General features: G+C 43.4%; 1 protein-coding gene across 1 annotated transcript in view; it reads left to right on the top strand.

Moving 5' to 3' along the window:
* Positions 1-17766, top strand: part of LOC132406620 (dynein axonemal heavy chain 5-like) — a 180312-nt gene that overhangs the window by 74669 nt on the left and 87877 nt on the right. The window contains exons 33-38 of the mRNA XM_059992430.1: positions 1904-2116; positions 2512-2736; positions 3344-3516; positions 6065-6243; positions 6327-6514; positions 17452-17646. Coding sequence (XP_059848413.1) covers positions 1904-2116; positions 2512-2736; positions 3344-3516; positions 6065-6243; positions 6327-6514; positions 17452-17646 — 1173 coding nt within the window. The remainder of the gene's footprint in view (positions 1-1903; positions 2117-2511; positions 2737-3343; positions 3517-6064; positions 6244-6326; positions 6515-17451; positions 17647-17766) is intronic.

Below are 17766 nucleotides of genomic sequence, written 5' to 3' on the forward strand. Positions count from 1 at the left end.
TTCGAGCGATTGGTTATGGCACACATCAACCATAGCCTACCGGTCAACCACGACGCTTTGCAATTCGCCTACCGGAGCAACAGGTCAACAGCAGATGCCATCTCTCTGGCACTACATTCCTCCTTAGAACACCTGGAGAATAAAGACGCATACGTAAGGCTCCTTTTCATTGGCTACAGCTCTGCCTTTAATACCGTCATTCCAAATAAACTGATTCCTAAGCTCCGGAACCTGGGTCTCAGCACTCAGACCTGTAGCTGGATCTTCAACTTCCTCACAGACAGGACCCAGGCTGTAAAAATAGGGGACAAGCTCTCCTCTACAATCACTCTGAGCACTGGTGCCCCACAAGGCTGTGTACTCAGCCCCCTGCTGTACTCACTGTACACTCATGATTGTGTAGCCAAGTTTCCATCGAACTCAATATATAAGTTTGCTGATGATACCACAGTTGTAGAGTGTATCTTGGGTAATGATGAGTCTGAGTACAGAGAGGAAATTAAGAACCTGGTGGCATGGTGCGAAGACAATAACCTATCCCTCAACGTCAGCAAGATGAAGGAATTGGTTGTTGACTTCAGAAGGAGTAGCGGACCATACGACCCCATCTACATCGGTGGTGCGTAGGTGGAACAGGTCAAAAGCTTTAAGTTGAATGTCACAAATGACCTGACTTGGCCTAACCAAGCAGAGTCCACTGCCAAGAAGGCCCACCAGTGCCTTCCTGAGAAAGCTGAAGAAATTTGGCCTGTCCTCAAACTCTCACTAATTTTTATAGATGCACCATAGAAAGCATTCTTCTGGGGTGCATCACAACCTGGTATGGAAGTTGTCCTGTCCAAGACTGGAAGAAGCTGCAGAAGATCGTGAACACAGCCCAGCACATCACACAAACCAATCTTCCATCCTTGGACTCACTTTACACCACATGCTGTCGGAGCAGTGCTGTCAGGATAATCAAGGACACGACTCACCCAGCCAACCCACCTTTTGTCCCTCTTCCTTCCTTGAGAAGGTTCAGGAGCTTGAAGATTTGTACGGCCAAATTTGGGTACAGTTTCTTTCCAACTGTGATAAGACTGCTGAATGGATCCTGACCTGGATCTGGGCTGTACCTTCCAAATATCTGGACCTGACTTGCACTACCTTACTTTCTCTTTTCTATTTTCAAATTATGATTTATAATTTAAATTTTTATTATATCTACTTCGATATGAACTTTGTTCTTTGTGGCAGCAGTACAGTGGAGAGATATAAAATAGCTGTAAATTAAAAGATAACTAAACAGTGCAATTACTTCGATTTGTACTTCAGGGAGCGTGAAGCGCAGAATCAAATATCGTTGTGATGGTTGTATGCTCTAGTATCAATTGTTTGGTGACAATAAAGTAAAGGATGTGTGAAACTCAGAAGCATCAGAGCTCCTAAACAATTCAACAGTGGATTATTGAGTTTAATGAATACAAGTGCCCCCACACCACAACTGTTTGGGTAATGGAAACTTATCTTTACAGAATTCACAAATCACCACCTAAAAATTCGAGATGCAGATTAAGATTCAGAATTTCTGTGGGGGCAATATTAAATAATTACACCGCAAAATTATGCAGACAACAAACCACTACTTTCTGGAAATGCTTAATATACTCCGATGGTACTTGTTGTATAGAAAGTATCTTTGATTTCATTACAAATCTCAGAAGAGTAAATCTTGACAATGTATTCACAATATCACACATAAATTGATACTGAGTCTTTAAAGTTTCAAATATATTGAATGATTAACTGAAATAGTATTTCTCATTAAGAGGCAATTTTATACCTTGCACAACATCTATTGAGTTTTGGATGCATACACGAAGGTATCATGTGGGCCACAACTCTACCATTTTTTGCTATATAGATTTATGATCGCATATTGGCTGTAATCTCCAGAGAGGGAGACACTATTGAACTTGATAAACCAGTTGTCACTGAAGGAAATGTTGAGGTTTGGCTAAATTCTCTACTGATGGAGTCTCAAAGTTCTCTGCACAACATTATTCGGACTGCTGCCTATATAATACAAGAGGAGCACTTTAACCTTATTGATTTCCTGAATGCTTTCTGTGCTCAGGTAGGACAAAATATTGGATTATTAAAATGTGGTTTTGTTCTTAATTTCAGGATAAAATTGATGTTTTGAAAGCTAATTGTGATCCCCATCTATAGTCTAACAAAATCCTTATAATTTTTATTTCAACTGGAATAGTTGCTTAAGTTTCTCTGATACCATACTGAATTGCTATTTTTAAAACTTCAACTTTATTGATCTGATTATTGTGCATTGAGTTCAGGTGCTAGAGGTTCAATGCCAGGTTTGATGTGGCAACCATGGAAATTGGAATGGGGCATGCAATTAATTGTGGAAACTCTGCTTCAGAGGCAAAACAGTTTTAACCGATCCTTTATTTAATTTATCAATGATAAGGATTATAATGTGGTCAATAATGAAGATGATATTTGTCACAGGTTGGCCTTCTTGGCATTCAGATGATTTGGACTAGAGATGCACAAGATGCCTTAAGACTTGCAAAAGCTGACCGCAAAATTATGCAGACAACAAACCATTACTTTCTGGAAATGCTTAATATACTGATTGATACAACAACCAAAGATTTAGGTCATAATGAGCGTGTAAAATATGAAACTCTAATCACCATCCATGTCCATCAGAGAGACATCTTTGATGAGCTGGTAATTGATTTTTTTTTTCTGTTTTAACAGCATTAGATATGATAATTTTCCTTGATTAATCTTTAAAATAGTTACATGTTTGTGTCATATCTTCAATGAAGAATACCTTTTGTATTTCAGAAAGACTTTTCTAAATTGAAAGAAAATCCATGCAGAAGATTAAGTCAATCAGTTTGGAAAACGTCATGCTGTAAACTTTAAGCAACACACACAAAATGCTGGTGGAACACAGCAGGCCAGGCAGCATTTATAAGGAGACAGAGGGTCTTGGCCCGAAACGTCGACAGTGCTTCTCCTTATAGATGCTGCCTGACCTGCTGTGTTCCACCAGCATTTTGTGTGCGTTGCTTGAATTTCCAGCATCTGCAGATTTCCTCGTGTATGCTGTAAACTTTGATCATCTTCATAAAAGACCCAAACTTTACACTTTGCTTCTTGTTAGAGGGTTGAAAACATTCTTGGCTGAGAATCACATCATTAGTAAAGTTAAATCAATCTCACATGAACAGTTGAATAATTATGTATTAATACTAATGGACATGTTTCTTGTTGGGACCAAAATTGCAAAGTGAAGTCTGATTTTTTTTCAAATTTAAATTCCTTGCAGTGTCGGTTGCGGATAAAGTCTCCGACTGACTTTGAATGGCTGAAACAGTGCCGGTTCTACTTTAATGAAGATACTGATAAAATGCAGATAGCGATTACCGATGTGGAGTTTACTTATCAAAATGAGTTTTTGGGATGCACCGAGAGACTAGTTATCACCCCACTCACTGACAGGTATGGACTTTGCAACACTGCACAAATTCCTGATGTGTGATTGACGGCAGTGTATTAGTGGAATATGTAGCCTTGATATTTTGATGCTGTCTATGATACTTTGTGGGCCAACGGGAATAGATTATGGGTTAAAATAGGTTCCAACAAGTATGGCAGGCTGCAGTAAGGGCCATCTAAAACTTGGTACTCAAGCATGATGTGAAGGGAACTTTTTTGGTCAATATCTGGATTGTAAAGCTTCTGAACAGCTGTCCAGCCCAGTTGGCGCAGGTAACAAGAAAGTTACCTGCGTCGACTACTTTCCCTGTAGGGTTTCGATAGTATGCTAGCAGTGGGGTGCTAAAGACCTTATATCATTACAAATTCAGGTTTGAAGGTGAAAAACCCATGTCTTAATTCACTGGAGCATCCATTCTTGAGTATTGTCAGTGTAAATATGATACCCAAATATTTAATCAAAATATAAGAACGTTTAACATGATTTTCAATTTGTAAATGTACATTTAAAGCAGTATTTATTGCAAAATCGTAATTGCCATAAAAAGGTGGTAGCAAGTTGCCTTTTCAAGCCATTGTGTTCTACCTACTGTGGGGAATTCTAAGATTTAAATCCATTGACAAAGAAGGAAGGATAATACAGTTCCAAATTATGAACATGTTTTTGCTATTTACTATTCCGCATTGGGGGTAACATGAAGTTTCCAATCATGCAGGTATTTTTAGCATTTGGGATGTAATGTGTAAAGCAGCAATTATAAGGTGCACTGAAGTGGAAATTTCATTTAATCTCATTTGGCTCAGGAGAACTACTGATGGTATCAGTTAGTTCATTAAATTATTATGCTTCAAAACCTTCCTCAAAAACTTCGAAATGTCATGTGTAATATCAGATTCTGAGATGTGTAATTTTAGCATTCTATCTCAGAATTTCATTATGGTTCTTTTTACTTTCTACTCGTGGTGCAAAACTCTAGGGAATTACAGAATGTGCAACTTAAATCATAATACAATGCACTGTAATTTCCTGAGTTTTTCGCACCTTTTGTGCTTTCTTGTTACTGAGTGGCTAAGTATAATAACTCTTAACTCCCAATTAAAATTTCTAACCATTGCGAGTTTTTAAAATAAATTTTTTCAGCATCAATGTAGCCTAGACCATTGCAGAATGCATTCATAGCTATAAGGTGACTTAGTTGCAGATACTTGTTTTGGTAAAATGAGAGCAGATTTGTTCTGATATTGGATCCAATATGCAAAAGTAATGCTGGTTCCCATTTGGGGTGATTGACGTGTCATGAGCAGGTAATGTTGAAGGGATGTATTCAATGTAGGTGGATTGTGATGTCATGGTGATTTAACAAGAATGATACAACTCTGAGGATCAATACCCTTATACACACACACACACACACACACACACACACACACACACACACACCTTGAATATGCACTCAGTAGATGGAAGGATTCTCCACGCAGACCAACTGTTTACACAAATGGGAATTGACCCATAAAATAGTTGCCAGCTACATGTATTTATGCAGTATGTCTGCCAAGACAACTATCCAACAACTAAACAATTCTTTGATGGGTTACAGGCTCAGATCAGGCATATTAAGACAGAGACTATTGAGCCAAGCACATCTGCCTGAGGTGAGACAGACACCTCATGCTAGATGGTTGGTTTGTTCCAAAAGCTCTAACATTGCCTGAGGAAACTCAGGCAACTACATCACCTGTTGTCAATTTACCACCATACATAGCAGACAAGTACAACTTTATGAAGACACAAGAGACTCCAGGTGCTGGAATCTGGAGCAACACACAAAGTGCTGAAAGAACTCAGCAGGTCAGGCTATATCTATGAAGAAGAATGGACAATCGAAGTTTCAGGTTAAGAGCCTCAGCAGGTAGGTGGAGAGTTTCTCTCTCCATGGATGCTGTCTGACCTCTGAGTCTCCTTAGGCATTCCTGTTCTTATTTCAGACTTCCAGCACCCTCAGGTGTGTTTCAACAGCCTTGACCAGAAACATTGACCATCCCCTTGCCTTCACGGAAAACAGTATTTCAGTATCTTCTCTATTAATCCCTGTCAGCAAGGCTGAATTAATCACTTCTCATTCTTGTGAAGTATAGACACGGGAATATCCCCTTGTATCAGGTAATGATCTGTTGAGTGTATGGTACATCCTCTCCTGATTAGGGTAGGTTCAGGCACTTGTGTGAGCTACTTTGTGTATGTTGCTTTTGGAGCATTGTTACCTATTGCCTGCTCTGTTCTTGATTTATTACCATTCTTACTTGTAGTATTCGTTATGTATTCTCCATTAGATGATCTGATTGCACTGACAGTCTTATACTCCATTGCAAGGATACAATTTGTTACGAGGTGGCTATTGAAATCATGAAACAAAGTACTTGTCCGGTATTTGACATGTTCTTTCTTTTTTTCTGCTTCCAGTAAATAATAAATAGTTATCTCATTAAAATGTTTTCCTTTGAGAGCAACTAGCTTTTAATTAATTCACACTGTGAATATGTTTTCTAGATGCTACATCACTTTAGCACAGGCGATTGGAATGAATATGGGTGGTGCTCCCACAGGCCCAGCTGGCACAGGGAAGACTGAAACTGTCAAAGACATGAGCAAATGCCTAGGCAAGTACGTGGTGGTGTTCAACTGTTCAGACCAGATGGACTTCCGAGGTCTTGGTCGAATCTTCAAAGGTACTAGATAGAGGAAAATGCCAAATTGTTGCAGTCAAGTGTTGCACTGAGCTAATCAAAAGTGTTTTTACTTGTTGTGTTAGGACTCTCCCTGTCAGGGTCTTGGGGATGCTTTGATGAATTTAATCGGATAGACCTGCCTGTACTTTCAGTGGCTGCTCAGCAAATAGCCATTGTACTGACTTGCAAGAAGGAGCGCAGAAAAAGCTTTGTATTCACAGACAATGACATATTAGAAATGAACCCCGAGTTTGGCATCTTTCTTACAATGGTAAGAATCCATATCTTTGTGAAGTTATCAGCTTTATGCTTTGGAGAAAAAAAAGTATTTGATAAAGAGGGATTAGTCCAGATTTGAATGATCAAAATGAGATTTCATTTTGTACATACAATGTTGAGACTCATCATACAGACTATCCTCTGAGATAAATATCTGCCAATGGCAGATTAAATTTAGAAATAGAAATTTTCTTCAAACTCAGTATTGTTCAGTGGAACTTTAAGGAATAAGCAGAAAGTATCATTGGTGGGATTATTATGAAAATAAAGTTGATTGTATAGCTTAATTTGAAAAGATTTTTAAACATTAAAATGTACACAAGGCAGGCCGAGTTTATCAGTGTTTATATATATATATTTGCTGCAAATTGATTTACTACTGGTGCTACTGATGGGAAACCATGTGTCTGGTATTTTAGCAATACTAACTGATTTTAATTCCACAATAAGGGTAGGATTTCCTCACCAATGGAGAGGTGTCTAAGCAATAGGCAGTGATTAGGTGATTGCCTGTGTTCCCTTCCACAGTCCAAAGGCATACTGGTTAGTAGGTTAACTGGTCATTGTAAATTGTCCTATGATAAGGATAGTGTTAAATAGATGGGTTGCTGGGCAGCACAGCTCGTTGGGCTGAAAAGACTCAATCAATCAATCAAAAATAAGTAGATAGATAGACAGATAAAATCACACTGTGATAGAGAAAACAATTTCATAGGGTTAGACGATTACCATATTGTGGAAGAGATAATTGTACTGTATGTTATTTATGCTTACCTAACTGTGGTGTGTAAATCCAGCACCAAATCTATTATCCAAGGAGTTTAATTGCATTTCCTTAGTATCTGAGTTCTTCTAATTGTACTGTGTAGTGTAATATAAATTAACTTGAATATAGAGCATCAAGGGAATATGTCCATTGTGATAATTAATCTTGTAGGCTAAAAATGCTTGGTACATACTGTGTTGCTGACTTAGACATGTAATACAACATAATAACCCCATCAAAGTAACAGTTACGCCTAATAGGTTAGCATATTTTAGCAATAAACTATTGTATGCACACAACATTACTTCCCAGTTAAAAAGAAAAGAAAGAATGGTGGTCCTGCTGTTGGATACTGATGATTTTGATCCAAGATTCTTCAGAAGTCAAGAATGAGGCAAAGACTGAGGTTGCTGTGCTGGGCTAATGGTGCGTCTAAGGAAACGAGGTTTTCAAACCCCAATACTAACCATATTGCTGGCAAACATACAGTCTCTGGTAAATGAAGTTGAACATCTCAGAGCTAGCGTGCCGTACCACAGAGATGTAAGGGCTGTGTCTTCTGTTCCACAGAATCTTGGTTAACCCTTTCCATTCTGGATGCAGTGATTCAAAATGATCGATGCACAATACACTGCCCAGATAGGACTACTGAGGCTTTTAAAGCCAAGGGTGGGAGAGTTTGCTTCATGATCAGTTCCTCATGGTGTACAAACGTGGCGGTGGTGTCCCAGTCCTGTTCACCAGACTGGGAACACCTCGTGATCAAGTGCCAGCCATTTTATCTGCTGCAGTGGATTTCAGCGACCGTTTTGGTGGTGGTATACATTCCACCTCAGGCCAACGTCAAGTTGGCTCCAGCCAAACTAAGCAATGTGATCAATAGGCATGAAACAGCACATCCTGATGCCTTCCCTGTCATTCTGGCAGATTTAAACCAGGCCAGCATGAAAAAGTTGTAAAATAATTTACCAACAAATCCCTTGTACCAGATGCTACATCACTTTAACACTGGACCACTGTTACACCACCATCAAGGGTGCCTACCAAGAGTGCCCACGCTTTGGAAAGTCTGATCACCTGTCTGTATTTCTACTCCTTGAGTACATGCAGAGACTGAAGACTGCAGTACCAGTAGTAAAGACCAAGAAGGTATGGACAAGGGAAGTGCAGGAGTATTTATAAGACTGCTTTGAATTGATGGACTGGACTACATTCAGGGATTTGAGTCTGAATGAATAAACCATACTGACTTTGTTAAAACCTGTGTGATGGGTGTGCGTCGACAAGAACTTACTGTACATACCCTAATCAAAAATCATGGATGAATTAGGCAGTTCATAGTCTGAGGGCTAGATCTGTGGCATTTAAGTCCGGTGACCCAGATCTGTATAAAGGAACCAGGTATGACTTGCAGAGGTCTATTTCACAAACTAAGAAACAACTCTGAATGAGGGCGGAGGCGATATCAGATGCTTGTCAACTCCGTCAGGGATTGTAAGCTATTACTTCCTACAAAGTGAAACCCAACATCATGAACGGGAGTGATGCTGCACTTCCCGAGGAGCTCAACACCTTTTATGTTCACTTTGAAAGGGGGAATGAAACGACAGTTATAATGATCCCTGCAGGACCGGTGACCCTGTGATCTCTGTCTTGGAGGCCGATGTTAGGCTGTCTTTCAGGAGGGTCAACCCCTGCAAGGTGTCAGGCCCTGATGGAATATCTGGTAAGGCTCTGAAACTGGGGGCGTGTTGAAAAACATTTTCAATCTCTCACTGCAACAGTCAGAAATTCCACCTGCTTCAAAAGGGTGTAACGCGCTGTAAGGTTTCACTGCTAATGTAATGGCTTCTTTGTAATGTTCACTGCTGAGGTAACGGTTTCTCTGCAGCAGCAATGTTTGGGTTATGGCTGGCGATAACAGGACTGTTAGCCAATAAGAGATTGATGCTGTGTCTTGTGAATCTGGAAAGATGTTTTCTCGCGGTCTTTTGTCGAGGAGAGATGAAGAGAGAAGACATGTGTGGAGAGAGCTGGTAGACCACTGGAAGGAATAGACTGGGATCGGAGGGTCCGAAGATCAGTGATGTTCGGAAGGGACTGATGGTGGAAGAATGACTACTGAATGAGCTCCAATGTGAACTTTTGACTTTTACTTGAATTGGGCCCTTTTTAAAAATTTTCATTACTAACTCTATATTCAGATTAAGATTCATAAAGTTCAATCATTTAATTGCATATGGTGTACTGTCTGATATTTTGCGTTGTGGGTTTCTAACTGGACGATACATTTCACAGCGTCCACGCAAATGTGATTTCCCAGTTTGGTGGGGCTAAAAGCTGTTTCCCCTAGACGAGCTCGAGCTGGGCAAGCCTGAGGGTCACAAGGGCAACAATTATACCAGAGCACAAGAAGAGCAAGGTGAGCTGCCTTAATAACTATCATCCAGTAACGCTCACATCTACGATGATGAAGTACTTTGAGAGGTTGGTCATGGCTAGAATCAACTCCTACCAGAGCAAGGACCTGAACCTGCTGTAATTTGCCTATTGCCACAAGTGTCTATTTCACCGGCTCTCCACTTGGCTTTGGATCACTTGGACAACACAAATACCCATGTCAGAATGTTGGCTACTGACTATAGCTCTGTGTTTAACACCATCATTTCCACAGACCTGATTGAAAAACTACAGAGCCTGGGCCTCTGTACCTCCCTCAGAAACAGGATCCTCAACTTCCTTACTGGAAAACCACAATCTGTGCGGATCGGGAATAACATCTCCACCTCACTGACGATCAACACTGGCACACCTTAGGGATGTGTGTTTAGCTCACTGCTCTACACTCTCTATACCCATGACTATGTGGCTAGGCACAGCTCAAGTGGCATCTATAAACCTATGGATGATACAACCATTGTTGGCAAAGTCTCAGATGGTGACGAGAGATCGTCCAAGAGAGATATACCAGGAGTGGTGTTGCAGCAACGACCTTGTACTCAGTGTCAGTAAGACCAAAGAGCTGATTGTGTATTTCAGAAAGGGTAAGACAAGGGAGCACACACCAATCCTCGAGGGATCGGAAATGGAGAGAGTGAGCAATTTTAAGTTCCTGGGTGTTCATATCTGTGAGAACTGATGAACCATCAATAACTCTTGGAGACTGGAAGTGAATGATAGGCTTTTATTAGCAGCAAAAGGGAGTACGACATCTCAGACACTGAGGGAGGAGCAGTGCCCCAATCGCCTTTATACAGGGGTCTGTGGGAGGAGCCAGAGGAGCAGTCAGCAGAGGGGCATGTCCAGGCAGGTATACATAGTTTACCACATTCACCCCCTCCTTTGTTTTAAAAGAGAGTCCCCACGGGGCGAAGTTTCTTACAAGTATATTTACAGGTCAAGTCTATCAGGTGGTCGAATCTGTCGCTGCGATCTACGTAGCACTGGTGGTGATTGCACCAGTGACGGTGGTTGTGCTGGCTCTGACCTGATTTGAGGTGCCAGCCTGCTAGGCATCAGTAACCCCTTGTGCGTGTGCGTGGCGCCCAGTATGAAAGAGTCAAGAGGAGTCTGTGTAGTGCTTGGAGTGCACGGTGTCTCGTGGGTATATACATTGGTGGGTACGGTGTTCATAGTCACCATGGAATGTTTGGGGTAGGGGTCTGGTGCTCCTGTGGGCACCAGGTCGCAGATGCAGACTGTGTCCTCCCGCCCATCAGGTAGGGCCACATAGGCTTACTGGGGGTTCGCATGAAGTAGGTGAACCCTCTCGACCATCGGGGGAGTATTTATTGCTCCTCGCATGTTTCCAGAGCAGCACTGGCCCTGGGGACATCAGCCAAGCTGGTAGGGTGGTCCCAGTGGCAGACTTCCTAGGAAAAGAAAAGAGTCGCTCATGAGGGGTGTCATTAATGGACGTGCATAACAGGGAGCAGATGGAGTGGAGTGCCTCGGGGAGGACCTCCTGCCAGCGAGAGACCGACAATCCCTTTGACTTAAGGGCTAAGAGTGTGGCCTTCCACACCGTGGCATTCTCCCTCTCCACCTGTCCATTCCCCCGGGATTATAGCTCGTGGTCCGACTAGTAGCAATGCCCCTAGCCAGCAGGTACTGGCGCAGCTCGTTACTCATAAACGAGGACCCTCTATCACTGTGGATATAGCAGGGATATCTGAACAGAGTGAAGAGCTGGCGCAGGGCTTTTATGACTGACGTGGCAGTGGTATCGGGGCAGGGGATGGCAAAGGGGAACCATGAGTACTCATTGATTATGTTGAGAAAGTACACATTGCAGTTGGTGGAGGGAAGGGGGCCCTTAAAGTCAACACTCAGTCACTCAAAGGGGCGGGTGGCCTTGATAAGTTGTGCCTTTTCAGAATGGTAGAAGTGCGGTTTGCACTCAGCGCAGACTTGGTAGGCCCTGGTCATCGTCCTGATTTCTTCAAGGGAGTAAGGCAGGTTCCGGGCTTTCACGAAATGGTAAAGCTGGGTGACCCCGGGTGGCAAAGGGCTGCATGGAGGGCATATAGCCAGTCGAGCTTCGTGCTGGCACACGCTCCCCGTGACAGGGCATCGGGGGCTCATTGAGCCTTCCAGGCCGGTACAGGATGTCATAGTTGTAGGTGGAGAGTTCTATTCTCCACCTCAAAATTTTATAATTTTTGATTTTGCCCCACTGTTGGTTGCTGAACATGAACACAACTGAGCGCTGGTCGGTCAACAAGGTGAACCTTTTGCCGGCGAGATAGTACCTCCAGTGCCTAATAGCTTCCACTATGGCCTGGGCTTCTTTCTCCACCGCGGAGTGCCGAATTTCAGGGCCTTGAAGGGTACGAGAAAAGAATGCTACCGGCCTTCCTGCCTGATTGAGGGTTGCAGCCAGCGCAAAGTCGGAGGCGTCACTCTCTACTTGGAAGGGAATGGTCTCGTCCACCGCATGCATTGCTGCTTTGGCAATGTCCCCTTTAATGCGGCTGAAGACCACGCGGGCCTCGGCTGAGAGGGGAAATGTGATGGACTTGACCAGGGGGCAGGCCTTGTCTGCGTAGTGAGGGACCTATTGGGCGTAATAGGAAAAGAAGCCCAGGCACCGTTTCAGGGCTCTGAGGGTGTTGGGAAGAGGGAGTTCCAACAAGGGGCACGTACGGTCGGGGTCTGGGCCAATGACTCCATTCTCCACGACATGCCCAAGGATAGCGAGTCGGGTGGTTCCGAACGCACACTTGTCCCTGTTATAGGTAAGGTTAAGAGCTTTGGCCGCTTGGAAAAATCGTTGGAGGTTGGTGTCGTGATCCTGCCAGTCATGACCGCAGATGGTGATGTTATCCAGATATGGGAACGTGGCCTTCAGTTGGCATCCGGTCCATTTCCCTCTGGAAGACAGAGACACCATTTGTGACACTGAAGGGGACGCACAGGAAGTGATAGAGCCTGCCGCCCGCCTCGAAGGCGGTGTAGGGGCGGTCCTCCGAGTGGATGGGAAGCTGGTGATACGCGGATTTTCGGTCTATGGTCGAGTACACCTTGTACTGAGCTATCTGGTTGACCATATCCGCGATGCGGGGTAGGGGGTACGCGTCAAGCTGTGTGAACCTATTGATGGTCTGGATATAGTCCACGACCATCCTATTTGTCTGCCCGGTCTGAACAACGACCACCTGGGCCCTCCAAGGACTTGTGCTTGGCTCAATGATCCCCTCCCTGAGCAGCCGCTGCACCTCCGACTTAATGAAGGCTCTGTCCCCCACACTGTACCTCCTGCTTTTAGTTGCCGCAGGTTTACAGTCGGGGGTCAGGTTGGCGAACAGCAGTGGGGGAGGGATCTTGAGGGTGGAGAGACTGCAAGTGGTGTCTGTAGCATGGTTGTTGGCATGGTGTTAGGTGGGACGTGCGGGTCTGTCTGTGTGTGTGGTCAGTAGCGGGGTATGTGACGGAGTCCCACAGAACTGAAGATTTCTGACAGTGATTGGTGGGAGGGGCCCGTCATACTCCATTGTCACACTTTTCAGGTGGCTCTGGAAGTCAAGCCCCAATAGCACAGGGGCACACAGTTGAGGCATGACCAGATATTCCTGATATTCTGATATAAAGTCCTGATATTCTGTGCCCTGCACCACCAGTGTCACTACACAACCCCCCGGATGTCTGTGGAATGCGACCCAGAAGCCATGGTGACCCTCTGGCTTACCGACCGTGTCACGAGTCTGCAGCATTGCACCGTGTCCGGGTGAATAAAACTCTCAGTGCTGCCCATGTCAAACAGGCAGCTAGTCCTGTACCCCTCCACCAGGATGTCCATCATTGACCTTGCAAGCTGGTGTGGAGCGCTTTGGTTGAGGGTCACAGAGGCCAGAGTTGTATCGCCACCTTGGTGCCCGGTAAGCACCTGTGGGGCAGAGGCGGGGCGAGGTGGTGCCAACAAAGATGGCCACCCCCATGCCTCGCACATGGCGGGCAGGCAAGATGGCGGCAACCAAGATGGTGATCCCCATGCCTCGCACGCAGCACTGCTCGACCCCGCTCGACTTACAGGCCTTGGCGAAGTGGCACTTATTTCCACAGCTGGAGCAGGTCGCTTCTCGGGCTGGGCAGCGTTTTTGGGGGTGCTTTTTGAGTCTGCAGAAGTAACACTGTGCGGACTTGAGACTGGCAGCAGCCGTGGTCGATGCGCAGGCGGGTTGCGGGGTCTGCAGCGTCCATGAGGGTGGCGGGAGATCGCATGCCTGGACAGCGTCAGTGTTGTGCAGAGCGGCCTCCAGCGTGTCAGCCAGCTCGATCGCCAAATGTAAGGTAAGATCGGCATGTTCCAGCTGGTGCACGTACACTGACCTGATCCCCATAACAAAGACGTCTCTCACTACGAGCTCCGCATGCTGTTCCGTCGTCAGCCCCCTGCAGTTGCAGGCCTGCACGAGTGTCTATAGAACCCGGACAAACTCAGCACTTGACTCTCTAGCCCGCTGCCGCCGTGTCGCTAAGCGTAGACAGTGTTCACCGGCCGCCGATATTGTCTTTTGAGGGCATCCATTGTACCCTGGTAGTCCGTTTGGTCCCTGATCATGGAATAGACCCTTGGACTGATTCTGCAGAGGAGAACCCTGTGCATTGTGGCAGGATCAGTCACATAAATCTCCTTCAGGTATGATTCGAAGCATGCTAGCCAGAGTTCGAAAGCGTCGCTGGCTTCCTGGGATTGAGGGTCAAGATCCAATCTGTCGGGTCGTAAAATGCTCTCCATGTTTTAAAATTGCTGCTAATAAAATGGATGCACCATCAACAACTCTCGGAGACTGGAAGTGAACGATAGGCTTTTATTAGCAGCAAAAGGGAGCATGACATCTTGGAGACTGAGGGAGGAGCAGTGCCTCCAATCGCCTTTATACAGGGGTCTGTGGGAGGAGCCACAGGAGCAGTCAGCAGAGGGGCATGTCCAGACAGGTATACATAGTTTACCACAAGGACCTAAGCTGGTCACAACATATTGATGCAGTTATAAAGAAAGCAAGGCAATTTCATTAGAAGTTTGTGGGAATTTGGTATGTCACCTAAAACACTTGAAAATTTCTACAGATGTACCATAGAGAACATTCTGATTGGCTGCATCATCATTTGGTATGTGGAGGGGAGGGGGTGGGGGGCTACTGCAAAGGTTTGGATTAAACTACAGAGATTTGTTAAATTAGTCAGCACCATCATGGGCACTAGCCTCTGTAGTATCCAACACATTTTCAAGGAGTGGTGCCTCAGAAAGGTGACGTCCATCATTAAGGACCCCCATCACCCAGGACCTACCCTCTTTTCATTGTTATCATCGGGAAAGTGGTACAGGATCTTGAAAGCACACACTTCTGCTCTTCTGCCATCCGATTTCTGAATGGACATTGAACCCATGAACAATACCTCATTACTTTTTATTTCTGTATTTGCACTACTTACTTAATTGTTTAATATACATATATATTATTATCATGTATTGCATTGTACTGCTGCCACAAAGTTAACAAATTTTATGTCATGTGCCGGTGATATTGAACCTGATTCTGATTCTGATGAAACTTGTTGCTTGCAATCTTTTATTAAGTGCTAAGAGAACAAAGGGATTAGGAAAGCAGAGCCTAGTTACAAGAGAAAACAAAGGCAGAAAGGCCAAGGACAAAATAGAAAAGAGGAAGCGGCAATGCGGTCTGACCTTCTTATACCAATTTGTTTATAGCAGTAAATATCATTCAAATTTTGTTACTTGAATCAACCAATAAGATAGCCCCATTCAAATAATGTGATACCCACAACCTCAACCAAGTTGTTACAAAAGCAGCTTCAATGACTAGAAAACACACTGAATCTATATGTATAAAGGTAAAATACAGACAAGCATAGGAAAATAAACTACAAGGAAATAAGAATTAAACAGTCTAATTCAGCAAGGTGACTATATCCATTTTAAACTTAACTTACATTCTCTAGTTACTTAACATACATCAGTTATACACTTTTAGATCTAGTTACATTTATCAATTTATGTGCACATTTACAACTTTAAGATATATATCAGATTTCTTAATCTCCTGGAATCTTTTGATATCAATTTGCATATGTCTGAACCTAACACTGGTATGCCCACTGTTTTAATATGGGCACACTTTCAGGATTATTATTGTTCATATTTACTGACACCTTGGCAGAGACACTTACTTGTTTGGGCCTTTTTGGAGATGACTGCACACAATGAACTCATTGGCCCCTTTCAGAATTGGAATTCACATCTATTTCAATTTAACACTATATTGTTCTGTTCCTGTGCTCTGCTTCTTTACTGATTTTCCTTCAAAGCTTTGTTCTAAACACTGCATTCCAGTTTGGTGTTTGGAAATCATTACAGTGGCATTTAGCTTCAAGGAATTAGTTCTTGCATTGGCATTGAGGATTTCACACTTCTGATTTGCAACTTTAAGAAAGATGCAGATTTGTCAATTTTACTTTAACAAGGTAGAAGGTCACATCTGTCAGCTGATATCTATCAAAAGATAAACCATCATTGTTGCCAATGTAGTGTATTGGTAGATTGTTGTAATTGTTCTGTGGAATATACCATAAACTAATTTGAACCTGGAAACCTCAGGGGAACACATCTTTACTCAAACAGTGAAGTGAAGCACGGCATGTACGGTTTTACTAACAAAGCATTTGAAGCTAATGGTGACCTGACCAACCAAGAAGAAACAGATTCATATAATGGTATACATGATCCCCGTGGTAATACACATACACCACACTCTGCATCTTTAAAATATTTTCTTTGTGGTTCAGTTTTAGCCTTCATCTGTTTTCATTTATACATGTGTGTACCTATTGATCCCAGGGATGTGAACAAGTGCGTGGCTGTAATGATCAAGTCCATTGCTGTTTTAAATGAGATGAAGCTGGATCAGGTTCAAATTTATTTATCATTCAACCAAGTTCAAGTATACAATTACATGAAACAATGTTCCTCCAAGGCCAAGGTGCAAACACAGTACATACAATAACACATAGCACATAGTCACAAAAATAATATTAACACAAATGACATGGCCTGAAGATTGATGGTGCATGGGATGTTGTCCTGGAGCCACTTTTCTGTAAGAGCATTTATGTAGCAGTGTCTCATTTTGTGCTGGGTCAATACAGACAAAGACAATGCAGTTTGTCATCTACCAAGTGACCACTGGATAACAGCTCTAACAGGAGAGCCAGCCTGCAGGGGCCAGCACCCAGTCTAGCATGGATTTCAGTGGGGCTGCCATGCCTCTGCTCTCTCCCATACTGACTCCAGTGCCTCCTCCCCTGGGTGCTTAACAGTCAACACTGCAGCATGAGGACCTGGTCTCTGTTATCTGTCTTACCAATATCAATAAACTAGACTTGCGGTATTTTATAATAGCGATGTATAATCACAAGAAAAGTGTTTATGACGCACATTTACACCATTTTATGAACGCAGGGTGGCTGCTGTGACCAAGTACGCCACCATCTTACTGGGTAGGTTCCAGATAACAGAACTGAAACAGAGAAGTTACACTGATGCTTAAAGTTATCTGTTTTTGACCATTGAATACAACATACTTAGTGATCTGGAAATATCACTTCTAATTTAACATATTTAAAAAATTTCTTTCACTTAATAGAATCCAGGTTATGCTGGGAGGCAGGAACTTCCTGAAAACCTCAAGATTAATTTTCGATCAGTGGCAATGATGGTGCCTGATCGTCAGATCATTATCCGTGTCAAACTGGCAAGCTGTGGATTTGTAGACAATGTCAACCTTGCTTGCAAGTTCTTTGTGCTTTACAAATTGTGTGAGGAGCAGCTTTCCAAACAGGTAGGTAAATAGGTGGGTGGGTGGGTAGGTGTGTGTGCTGTGTACGCACGTGCCTAAACTTTTCAAAATGTCACATGTTTCTCTGTGGAGAATAGAGCGGTGCTGGATTTCAATAACAAT

Source organism: Hypanus sabinus, chromosome 17 (assembly GCF_030144855.1).
Source record: "Hypanus sabinus isolate sHypSab1 chromosome 17, sHypSab1.hap1, whole genome shotgun sequence".
Lineage (NCBI taxonomy): Eukaryota > Metazoa > Chordata > Chondrichthyes > Myliobatiformes > Dasyatidae > Hypanus > Hypanus sabinus.